Genomic DNA, 13434 nt, shown 5'->3' with positions numbered 1-13434 from the left:
GCCTGTAGCGCAAAGAGTCGGGGTAAAAAATAAGACAATTTTTTAAGTGTATTTCCCTTTCCCCTGGCTCCTGAGTGCTGTCGCAGGAGCCAGAAAAAAAAAGCTCTAACCAAGAAATGCCATCAAGATGTGTTTTTTTTTTCACTCTCTGTGACGGGTGATGGTGCTCAGGGTTTTTAATGGCACATTAGAATTTCTCTCGCGCGCTTTAAGTGCTCGGTATTATCACCTATGATAGAGTGTTATTTTTTTTTTCCCCCCCGTTAACGCGCGAGACGCAATAAGCGTTCCAACACAGAACCTGTTGCCCACGGCTGGCGCTTCGTGAAACGCGATTCATCACAACCCTAATTGGGATTTGTTCCAAGAGTGAACGAAGGTTTGCACGCCGACGCCATCTGGAAGAGGAGGGAACCGCACCGCTCGCACCGAGATACGAACACGGCCACTTCACGGCTAAACAAACCGAGACGCGTGAAAGGAAGCACGGCCATCCCGGCTCCCACGATACCCCGCACCGACGATGAGCACGACTGCCTACGTGCGCTGTGAAAGAAGTTCGGCATGCGTGTACGTACATCACCTGGGTGCCGCACGCAATCACTTTGATTTCGTTATCAGACTGGCATACTTTCCGATGGGCCGTTCGAAACGAATAAATTCGAAGTTTCACGTCTTCAATTGTCAGTGCAGGGTTTCTCAGTAAAGCCTTTGCACGCGCACACCCCAAAGGGTATGTTTGCTGATATTTTCAGTCGGCGCAAAAAATCGCCACGCGTTACACAGTGTTGTGAACTAATGGCATTCGAATGAAGGTGAATTTAACGACCGCGAGAGTGCTACTCAGATGTTTACAGTGACCGCAAACCGTTAGCAGCGCTGCAAAAGCACGTGTCCCCTGAGTTCGCTGTGCTCGGATTGCGGAATGCCACCAAGGGAGCGTCGTTTTCTCAGCTGGAGAATATTTGAGTCTCGCGGATCGAATTCGGAACAGCGTTGCAGATAATTGTGTATTACCATCCAATAAACACGGGGGGGGGGGGGGCACGGAGGAGGCGCGATGCAGTGTTGGGGAGTTCCCCCTGGGAAGTTTATGCAACCAACCTGCTGACGGGACGCATGCACACGCGCATCGCGGGGGCCACCCAGACACCACACCCGCTCCACCACACACTACCTCGGCCACCGCACTCGGCCACCACACCCTTCACACCACACCCAGCCACCACCCCAGCACACCCAGACACCACACCCAGCCACCACCCCACCCCACCACACCCAGCCACCACAAGTACCCCACTACACCCAGCCACCACACTACCCCACCACACCCAGCCACCACAAGTACCCCCCCACACCCAGCCACCACACCCAGCCACCACACCCAGCCACCACACCCAGCCACCACACCCAGCCACCACACCCAGCCACCATACCACCCCACCACACCCAGCCACCACACTACCCCACTACACCCAGCCACCACAAGTACCCCACTACACCCAGCCACCACCACACCCAGCCACCACAAGGACCCCACCACACCACCCCACCACACTGCCCACAGTGCCAGAGCAGGTTGCATATTCGCGGGCTCAATGCTGAGGATGTTTGCCGATAAGGTTTTGTGTTTTATCTGAGTGAGCATTTTTAGTCATAGTTATTAGTCTAGTCGATGATGACATTCTGCGCAATTGTGGTCAAGTCTCAGACTGTGGATTTCATATAATCATTCTCTAAGTCCATTCATAATAATATTGGTCGCGAAAGCCTACGTGTTAAAATTCTCTAAGTCCAGTTGACTAAAGCAGTCGAAAAAATCCCCCACCCCACATCCACCTCTATATTACCATGATTATTGTAATTACATAAATGACCGTTTACATTTATGGCATTCCTAAGTGCGTTTGCCGCCTCTTAACATTGCTTCTATTCTCTGTTTGGGTCCATTACTCTCAGACTCGTTAATTTCGTCTCGTCCGTAAGCCACGCCCCTCGCTCTCTGCTGGGCGGCATTCGTGGAAACCGCGAAGCTTTGTGATTTTCGCCCACTCACAGCCACAGTTTGACTAAATTAAAATACTTCTTCAACGAATAATTTAATCGCTAAAAGCCAGAAGGAGGCATATTAAACGCACTTTGAGGAATCTAAAATGGCCTTTGAAGCATCCAATGTGACAACTGTCAAGTCCCATGCTGGTGGGTTAATATTTGCTACCTATTTGCAAGCATTTAATTAAATTAGCAAATAATCAATCACACATGTGCAGTGTGTGTATACACATGGAAATGTTTTAAAGTAAAATTCATTAAAATGCCTAATTAAATTTGTTAAGGAAAAAAATCAGTACCCAGTGGTAAAACAGATCAATTGTGTCCAAACAATGTACAGTAAAAAAAAAATTCATGACTTTCCTGACAGTTACGATGTGATACGGCACATTATTGCCGCTAGACAGATTACCCGCATTGCATTAAATGCCAATCACTGCTGCTATGCCAGCTTGGGCCATCAACATCATTAGCCTTACGTGGCTTCCATTATATATTAACTGGCTAGACTGTTTCAAAACGGAAGAGTTCCTCCTGAGGTCTGAGGACTTCCCAGGCTGTGCGACTCTATCTAACACCTGACCCATTCCTGTTCTGATACTATCAGCAGTAATTTCTATCCATCGGCTTCCGGCAGAAGGGCAAGCAGTAATTCTGAGCATAACAAAGAGGGGGCACATTCTGCAAAGCCCTGCCCCAAAGCCACCCTCACACCGCTGAGTGAAGGGACAACAGAGCTTTAAAATGAGGGCACGGAGGTCATGCGTTGGTCAAACAAGCTCATCGCTACGGTTTGCCTGAGTCCTTCATTCGTAAGGAAGGGTAGCAATCACCCCGGGAAGCCGCCTTCCCATTAACTTTAGCCCCAGGATCTGGCTTGTCACTTATATATTGGCGCATTAAACCATCACGCCTCGGACAGCTGGGATTTCGAACAAGAGACGTAATTTTATACAACGCATTAGCGCGCACACACCGTACGAGTCGTTTCATGCGCCTCCAGATGCAGAGTTAATAACTGTGCACTCACTTAGCAGGAAACACGGTAAATAGGTGACCTTGGTCATGAATTAACAATTCAATTCTATTTTAAGAAAACACATGTGAACATGCACACACACATATATATATAGTATATCCCCTGTGTAGCCTACAGAGACTTTTGGAGCAATTCAATAATTGTGCACAAGGGTGTCGGAGGCCAGCATCACGCCCGGCTGCCTTTGTCTCCTCAGTAGTGATGTTTACACACCGCACCAGGTACTCATTGGAGGTTGAGTCGACCGAGGGGAGGCTCACGACCAGCTCAGATAATCGTCAATTTGTGTTGGCCGTGAGCGGGAATTGAACTCGGGTTGCTGGGTTCGTAGCGCAGCGCGCTAACCGCTGTGCGCGCACGCACGCACGCACACACACACACCCCTGCACGTGCATTGACACGCGCACACACACCAATGCACGTGCATTCGCACGCGCACACACACCACTGCATGTGCAATCACACAAATAAACACCCCTGCACGTGCAATCACACACACACACACCCCTGCACGTGCAATCACACACACACACACACACCCCTGCACGTGCATTCACATGCACGCGCACACACACACCCCTGCACGTGAAATCACACACACACCCCTGCACGTGCATTCACACGCACACACACACACCCCTGCACGTGCATTCACACACACGCACACACACACACACACCCCTGCACGTGCATTCACATGCACGCGCACACACACACCCCTGCACGTGAAATCACACACACACCCCTGCACGTGCATTCACACGCACACACACACACCCCTGCACGTGCATTCACACACACGCACACACACACACACACCCCTGCACGTGCATTCACACACACGCACACACACACACCCCTGCACGTGCATGCACACGCACACACCCCTGCACGTGCATTAACGCACGCACACAAATGGTCGCTCACGTGCAAGCACACTCATTCACTTGCAGACAGACACGCACGCACGCACCTGCAGCTCCTTGAGCTTGCGTTGCAAGTTCATGGACATATTCTGCTCATCCTCAAGCCGGGCGTTCATGGCATTCATCTCGTAATCTCTCCTGACGAGAACAAGAGAAAACACGCACGGACCACAGCGAGTTACACCAGCGCGGGATGTCGATGTTCATGCCACGCACCTTTCATGAGACAAATTATATTCGTGACCTTTCGTGTAATGACTGTGTTACATTACATATATATTAGTTTACACAGAAGTCAAATATTATTTAGACTCAATATGTAAGAACAGCATGTAAATGCAACAAATGCATCCATTTGCAAGAACAAATGCCATTTAAAAATCTATTATATGCTAAAGGTCTTTATGAGCACAATAGCTACCGTTAAAAAAAAAAACACCTTGATGACCACTGAAAAGAAAATATAGACATCAAATGCTTTATCTGGCAATAATTACCGGCTCAGTAACGATAATGATTAGATCACTGCAAAAAAATACGTGGCCCTTTTATTTGTTTGACTTTTTTACACTCTGCCATTCCATTGGACCTCTCTAATCACAGGAATGAAACCAGGAGTTCAGATGACACCGGAGATAAGAGACCCATCGACCAAACAACCCCTGTCACACAAACCGCTGTCAAAACATCCCTCTTCCGCCGCACCTGCACTTAAAGTAAGCGGTAACTGGGGATCCACGGTCAAGCAGGTTCAGGTCTGTTACTGAAACGTGGCCTTCCACCGTCCTTTAGTGCAGCCGGAGAGAGGGAGAGAGAGAGAGATGTTTTTCGACTCGTACGATCTCCCCGGCTCATCATCAACACCAGACAGGATCCTGCCTAGCCATAGCGCGCCTCTCGCATCGACCCAACAAACTGGTTGTTGCGCCGCTGCTCAGGTGAGATAAGTCCCCTCTCTGGAATTATCGTGGACAAAGGTGCGCGTGTCTGGCGGTGTCTAGCCAAGCGCCTATCAGCACAACCACACAATTACCCATCGGCACCGCGATTATCCCCTCCCCCCCCCCCCAAAAAAATCTATTAGATATGCCGGCATACGGCAGCAGATATAACGTGCCAACTGTATTGCCGTTTGTGTAAGGGTGGCCTGTGTCTATTGGGCAGAATTAGTCAATTAATCTGGCATCAACGCGTTATCCATGGCAGAAACCAAGCCGAGGAGACTATATCAAGTACTGTCACACGTTTTGCATGTTTGCTTCACAAACTGCGTCGGGTTTGAAACTTTTATTTTGTTTATCTTTTTCAACCACATTATAAATAAGGTCGACAAAACAGAACATTTCTAGGAGAGAAAAAGGAATTGTGTTTCATGCAGATTAAATGTCTAGATGTCTCGTAATGCATTCCCTCCTGCGTAAAAGGAACACAGTCGATCGGCATGCAACGCGTGGCAGGCTCAATTGTGTGTACTCCCACCTCTTCCAAGATGCATGGCCAGTATAGAAGAGTAGGCCAAATACACCCTCTAGGGCGGGGGGGGGGGCACTATCGGATTTTCTATAGTGGTGGACCTTCCACCAGCAGTTGTGTGAGGAAGACATTTCAGGTCTGCACCTTTACCTTTGCCCTTTGAAAAGACAGCCAAGGGGAGCTAAGCCTCCGCATTCCTATGGGAGCCTTTTTCTCTGCACGGGAATTCTGGAGCAAATTTAATTCTACAGGAATGTGGCCGGTCGACCCGATGTCTCCACAGCAGCTCCACGCGCACACAGACACTCCCTGCGCAAGACACTCCTCACTCACGTCTATCGTACCTTTTGGTGTTTTTTTTCTTTATGTCAAAATATTTCTTCTGATTGTGTTACCAGAGTTGTGTCGAATGTGATTAAGTGCCCATTTGTAAATCGTCACAGGGGCTGAGAACAGCCTGCAGATGCAGATATCACATAACTATTTCCGAGACCATTTATCCACGCACTTGTGGTCTCACGGCCCGACACACTTGGCTAGGGAGAAATGTTAATTGGATGGCAGCCAAGTTAATATGTATATTTTTCTAAATCTCAGCGGTGGCGTTTAGCCAAACGAAGTTACAAACCGAACTTCACGCCGATGGGATTTTGGCAATGCAATTCGTAGCTTGGCTGACACCATTCACTCGCAAAACACTTGAGAACGCAGTTTAAACCCCAGTTTAAACCCCAGTTTAAACACCCCAGTTTAAACCCCAGTTTAAACACCAGTTTAAACCCCAGTTGGCTACAACTCAGGATATCGGTGGTGCCGGCTCAGCACTCGGCACCCTGAGCCAGGTGGTCTGCTCGCTACTCACTTCTTGATGACCTCCTCCATCTCCAGCTTGTGCCGCTCCATCTCGTTGAGAGAGTCCACGGTAGACCTGAGGTCCGACTCCAACTTACGTTTGGCTTTCTCGACCTCCACTCGAAGTTTCTTCTCCTGGTCAAGGAGATCTTCCAGCTGCACACGATGCAGTGATTAGCACGGTTGGTTATGTGCGGTGCGAAAGACGTCCAACGTACATACACGTCACGGTTTTCCATAGCTCCCTTTTAAAATGTAGACTATGAAATAGCGATCGAAGCGGAAGGGTCACGTAAATGAATGTGATATAATTAGTATATGCGTTGTAACTTCGGCTGGATAACACGTTCATGCAACATAAACGACTCAAAATCGCAAATACCTGACACAAATTTGAAACCGCAAAAAACACAAAGGTCTCTAAATTATAATGTTTTCTTTAATGGAATTAATCCGTTGGTGCTTAACGTGACGTATATCTTCACGTATTGTTTAATCCGTCTCATGCTGACCATATGCGGTTGTTTAAAATAGCAGTGCGAGAACATGGAGACCTCCGTAGCTTGTTAAGCACGACATATTTTACGTGCTTCATTTTATAAATAAATAAAAAATCCCTCTTGATATCAACACAGCGCGACATCGAATGAAAAGCCAGACCTTTGATCAAATATAAATTAAACTTTAACGAACCGTAAGCCACAAAAAGGCCTTGCCACAAGCAGCTACACCTGTAGAGTATACTCCCACATACCTTTCTCTGTCTATTGGCAAGTGAAACACACTGCTGTGTACATAGTTGGAAACTCAATATGTCCCATTAAAAAAAAGATCTTTGAATGGGGGAAAAAAAACGAGGTGAATTAATCCCTTCCACCGCTTGGGCACCATTACCACAATTATGCAGAGTGCATTACACGAGCAGACACAATAAAACAAACATTGACTGCGCGCTTGACATGAATAATGCATATGTTGCCAATGTAGCTGTGGGGGAAGAAGTTCAAACAGCAAAGGCGAGAGAGAGAGAGCGAGCGAGAGTATAGCCGAGGTATTCTTCATTTTACATGCAAAGCAAAACCGACGCAAGTGAGAAATTGTTTCTTGGGCAGAGGCCAGGGGCAACTGCTTTTAACTTCTACCACCTCAGCACTAGCCGCGTCCGGCTTTGCAAGGGCAGCTGGAGGCAAATTCAGTTCCAACATTCTAAGCAGGCATGGAGACTGGCGACGCAGTGGTTATCGCACCGCACTCTGAACCCCGGTGCCCGAGCTTCCAATCCGAAATGAACCCAGCTGCCCTGAGATTCCAATCTACTATGAACTTTGCCGCCCTGAGATTTCAATCCAATATGAACGCTTCTGCTCCGAGATTCCAATCCACAATGAACCCTGCTGCCCTGAGATTCAAATCTACTATGAACCCATCTACCGCGAAACTCCAACCCACGATGAACCCAGCTGCTCCGAGATTCCAATCTACTATGAACGCTGCTGCCCTGAGATTCCAATTCACTATGAACCCAGCTGCCCTGAGATTCCAATCCACTGTGAACCCAGCTGCTCCGAGATTACAATCTACTATGAACCCTGTTTCCCTGAGATTCCAATCCACTGTGAACCCAGCTGCCCTATGATTTCAATTCACTACGAACCCAGCTGCCCTGAGATTCCCGTTCGCAGATAACGTGAGTGGCGAGTGATGCCTGAACTGGTCCTAGGCTGCCCATTCACCGAACCACACTGACGTACGTGGCGAGGTCCTGTCAAGCAACCCCCCATAACCCACAGAGCGTGATCGAGGCCTTCATCCAGCTGTGGATTGATAAAGGGCTATCAACGATTATTATTATATCGTCCTGTATAGTATCGGTGCAGCCCATACAGAAGTTCACTCAATAGCTGTACGATAGCCAGATTTCGCCACGTGTTCAGTGGTACTGTAAAAGATACATCGTTCTATTTTTTTTCTAAATATATGTTTGCGAGAATTCACTGAATGCATGGGTTCCTCAAGAGTTAGATCCTGAAGCGGAGTAATGCTGACAAAAATAACAGACCTCATTTCCCGAATTACCTGTCTCAATAACCCTCGAGAACCACTCCATTTATTTTACTCTGATTATAAAATAAATTCCCTGCCAATATGACTGTCATTACGCCTTTTCCAATGTTTCACAGTAAGACATTGTTAGTTATTCAGCTTTTCCAGCGATCAGTGAACAAGACAGGTGATAGACTGCAATGAATGTCATAATTCTGTAGCTCATCGTTCTTAGCGTGTTTCCACGCAACACAACATTTGAGGGATATTTTCTCACGCAACACATCTATGGGATTTGTGCCACCATTTTAATTTGATAGAAGCGTGACTCGTGGCCTTATGATGCAATGAGAACAGCGGGAACATATTACAAATAGGAACGGCAGGTTGAAAACATCTATTCATAATAAAGGTTTTTGGGTTAGATCGCGTTTATTTATAAATGTGTCGTAACCCTCCACCACCCGACACGGCCAATCAGCAAAAAAAGGTGTCACGTTGACAAAAAGACAAATAATTCACTACTTTAGCCCACCGGTGTGTTGAAGAGTGAATCCACATTTACAGTTTGAGTACGACGTTTCGCTGGTAAATACAACCAGCATCATCGTCGGGCAACCCAAAAACCTTTTTTATGAATAATATTGGTCGCGAAAGCCTACATGAAAACATCTACACGGCAGGTGCAACGTGGCCCATTTGACATTAGTGTCTGTAAGCAGTTGTTCAAATTCAAGTTGCCCACTTTGAAAAATAAGAATAGGTTTTACCCTTTCTGGCAATAAAACAGGTGTTAAGATGTTCAAACACCGAATAGAAATACCCTTTGCAGCACAAGATGTAGTTTGACTTTAAAGTAATAATAGCCCAGTGTACGGACAGGTAATCACACAAGCAGGCAAGCATATCATACATACATGACAATGCTTGAGATGACTAAAAGTACAGCATTACGTTTTGCGGATTGTAGCTTACCTCGGCAATCTTATTCTGACTCTTGTTGTTGGATCGTTGTAAATGTGCTAACTTGTCCTGCTCAATCTGCAAGTCATCAAGTGTAGCCTGTGGGCGCAACAGTGACAAGGGCAGAAGGTGATGGAGTGGACATCTGTGAAAAAATAGCTTTAGAGCTCATCGGATTCCTCCAGGACAAATACATATTCTGATTATGACAATCAAATGGGACAGTTTGCAACATTGGTATTGGGCAGACTGTAATCTGCATTACCATATTAAAACGCACTCATTGTCAACATCATAATTCATATTTAACATTCCACTTTAACACTCACTGTCAAGATAATGTGGTCTCAGTTCAATTATACAGATAGGCGTTGTTCAGGTAATTCTCAGCTGAATTTAATATTCAAAATCAAGTCTTTTTAACGCTTTCCAACCCAAGGCTGCAAGCGTCAATTTATCTGTGTGCCCATTTTTTAATCTATAACAGGTCTTCACGATGACTGCCGTAAAGGTACACCTGAATACTTGAAATCTCCATATATATAAAAGGCAAAGTTGTGAATATGTGTGTCTGTTCAAAATGTTTAGCGTACTTCTCGACATGCAACAAACTGGAAATTTGCCATGTGGGTACTTTCCAGACTGTACACCGTGCAAACATTATTAAAATACACTTTTTTTAGGGGGGGGAGCTCAATAATGCATCAATTTTTTTCACGGCAAGTGAGCTGTGACGTCACATCTGTCACGTGACCCTCGCATGTTGAAGCCGAACGCATTGTAGTGTAGCGGTTAGCGCGCTGCGCTACGAACCCGGCGACACGAGTTCGATTCCCGCTCACGGCCACCACCGGTGACAATTATTTTAACCGGTCCTGGGCCTCCCCTAGGTCGACTCAGCCTCAAACTATGAGTAACTGCTGTGGTGTGTCAACATCGCCAATGGGGAGACAAAGGCGGCCGGTGTGGTGAATCCAAGTCCCGGGCGAAGCCGGGTAGTAAAGCTAGTTTAAGATAAAGTTGGGTTACTATATGGGACGTATCGTCCAGAAAACTGGCCAAATTGATCAAACTGTTGCCGATTGTTCAATTTGGTTGTTGTGTGGATCATCTGGTAACATTATTGATAATTACATATTGTTGAGGATAAATGCCTGTTGGAAAACATTTATAAACCCCATTATTATGCCTGGTTTTTATTAGTTTTTTTGTCATTACTGCAATAATGCATCTACATTTTTGACATTTTAAACAATTAATTACAAGTCAAATTCACAATACTTTTTTTAAAGTATTGTTACCTTTGTCTCAACACTTAAATTATATCTGGCAGGCGCAAATATACGAGAAGCGAAAGCACATAATTCATTTGACATGCTCCTGTCCAATTTACCAAATGCATCTCTTATTATGCTTGCATCAGTTTTAACACAAATCTCTCCACCGATTTCCTACGAAAAAACTTGATAAATAAATCCTAGGTTGAAATTGTAACGTGAAATGCCAATGTCTCAATTCTAGTGTCACAAGACAGAGCCTGTTGAACTTGGTATCCACTCTATTAATATTACGACTATAAAACACTTCCAATATAGATTTTGTTTTTGGTTTAGACCACGTAAATATAAATGTGTCGTTAAATCTGCCACCAACCCGACACAGCCAATTATTAAGGTTTGTCACGTAGACAAAACGTGGCAATTAATTACTATTCTTGGTTCTTTCGGTAAAGTCACGTAGAAGGGAAACAATAAAATAATAAAAATATAAAACAATAAAATTATCACGACGTTTCGACTGCAACACAAGCAATCATCATCAGGTGTGTAAACCACAGCAAGAAAATTGCTGTGGTTTTATATTTTTATTATTTTATTGTTTCCCTTCTACGTGACTTTACCGAAAGAACCAAGAATATGAATCCCTGCAGTCACGAAAGCTTTAAATCAAGAATTAATTACTAGTTCAGCACACCGGTGTGTTGGAGAGTAAACCTACAACATCTCCAATTTGAGCACGACGTTCTGCTGGTGATTATAACCAGCATCACCAGGCGACAGCCAAAGTGTGGCGGGTGGTGGCGGGCTTAACGACACGTTTATATTTACACGATCTAACGAAGAAAACCTCTGTTATGGATAATATTGGTCGCGAAAGCCGACTACGTGTTAAACATTAATACGCTTTGATTTAAAGCATTCGTGACTGCAGTAATTCATATTCTTGGTTCTTTCGTTAAAGTCACGTTGAAGGGAAACAATAAAATAATAAAATATATAAAACAAGAAAATTCTCACGACGTTTCGACTGCAACACAAGCAGTCATCATCAGGTGTGAAAACGTCGTGAGAATTTTATTGTTTTATATATATGTTATTAATTTATTGTTTCCCTTCAACGTGACTTTACCGAAAGAACCAAGAATATTATTACGCTTGTTCACCCTGGAAAGCCTCACTGAGTTTTCCGAAGGGTCCTGCCAAGTTTTTTGCAGTAGAGGGTGATATTGCTGCTGCTGCTTTGCATAATCCAAATTGATACATTTGCACGTGATTTATCAGCATTGGGATCCTTGGCCAATACCGGTTACAATGTGCATGGTATTGTTCTTACTGTGAGAGGAACCCAGAAATCCGTGCAGAACAGGAGGGAGAGAGAACAGACAAACTCCACGGAGAAAATCGCCCTAGTTGGGATCGAACCCGGACGCTTCTTGCTATGAGTAACAAATGTCACCACTGTGCCACCCTGCCCGATGACTCAGTCAGCTGATGCGCATGCTGCGTAGAGGACTGCGATGTTTTGGGTGGATGGATAGCCGCACCTGATTGGCCTCCTCGAGTTGTTTCTTCTCCTTCTGGAGCTTCACAATCGTCTCGTCTCTCAGGTTCACCTCCTCGGTCTGCGTGCGAACCTTGTTCTCCAGAGCCTATGGGTCGGCGGCACAATCATCCATGTCCAACACAGACACCACACACACACTGCGCTTGTACAAGCAAGCCGCGGAAGGGACGGCTTAAATAAACACGCGATGGTTGTTAGTTTGCCTTATGCGTAATGTATTGTGTGTACTCTACCGGTGAGCTGTGTGGTGAGTGTGGTTATGCCTATGCGCCAGTGTGTGAATGCAGTCTACCTTACAAAATACATAGACACGTTGAAGGAGACAAAAGGGATGTGTGGGGAGACGGCTGAATATTTTACCACTGTTGCTGTTTGCTACATCTCGTATCGGCATACTTTGCTCACCAAGAGCGCCCCGGCGAGCGACGTTTTTATTCTTCTTCAAACATTCCCACGAGTAGAGACAGTCGACATTGTATTGGCGAGGGAAGTTCCCGTGACTTTGTCATCACAGTGGCCTCTGCTCAAACTCGGCTCACACCTCTCTCTCATTCTCAACAAGAACTGCTTCCTACCGGCACACGTTCACTCCCCCCCCCCACCTATCTCCCCCACCGATGATGAAAATTGTGCGAAACGACGATGTCTTCTCTTTGAAATTAATCTCACCTGCACATTTATTTTTTTCGCCCACAGAATGGGGGGTGGAGGGCGAGGGAGGGGTCAGTGGGTTTGGACAGCTTCAAGGAATTCGATCTTTACGAATTGTCTCACGGTACAGTGCGGGAGCAACAACAGCAAAAAAGCCGCGTAACAGATACGGGCTTGGAATTCTTTGGGGGTCTTTTTTTGCGCTCCGATAAAAAAAAAATCACGAACATGGTGGTTTTTGAAGCTCTGGCCATGGAAACATGGCCAAGTGAAACTTGGCAGACAGGCGCATGCTGCTGCTACGGCTGTTGCAGGACGCGTAACCTCGTCCTGTCTTGAACAGGACTCGGTAGCGATGTGCTTGATTATGATAAATGTTCTGCCTCACAAGTTGTTGCGCACTTTTACACACCTCACTAAAGAGGCGTACCCAGCTCAGCGTGCGTTGTCTTTATTCATTGCCAGCCAAGTGTCTTCTTCTTCTTCATCTTTCAAAACTTGATGCTCGTGGCAAGTCTTGAAGCAACGATACGAGGTCTGAGCCATGGTGGCATCGCATCGACGCGGCGTCCAAGCTATTACTTGGGAAGG

General features: G+C 45.9%; 1 protein-coding gene across 2 annotated transcripts in view; it reads right to left on the bottom strand.

Moving 5' to 3' along the window:
- Positions 1-13434, bottom strand: part of LOC116946140 (myosin-16-like) — an 88084-nt gene that overhangs the window by 36935 nt on the left and 37715 nt on the right. For both annotated transcript variants that reach the window (XM_032961034.2, XM_032961033.2), the window contains exons 25-28: positions 12173-12277; positions 9361-9447; positions 6353-6498; positions 4065-4155 (exon numbers count right to left, since the gene is read on the bottom strand). In XM_032961034.2, the coding sequence (XP_032816925.1) occupies positions 4065-4155; positions 6353-6498; positions 9361-9447; positions 12173-12277 (429 nt within the window). The remainder of the gene's footprint in view (positions 1-4064; positions 4156-6352; positions 6499-9360; positions 9448-12172; positions 12278-13434) is intronic.

This window comes from Petromyzon marinus, chromosome 26 (genome assembly GCF_048934315.1).
Source record: "Petromyzon marinus isolate PM22_M1 ecotype Great Lakes invasive population chromosome 26, UKy_Petmar_22M1.pri1.0, whole genome shotgun sequence".
Lineage (NCBI taxonomy): Eukaryota > Metazoa > Chordata > Hyperoartia > Petromyzontiformes > Petromyzontidae > Petromyzon > Petromyzon marinus.
Note: the sequence above shows the minus strand (reverse complement) of the source record. Positions and strands in the feature narration are given on the sequence as shown.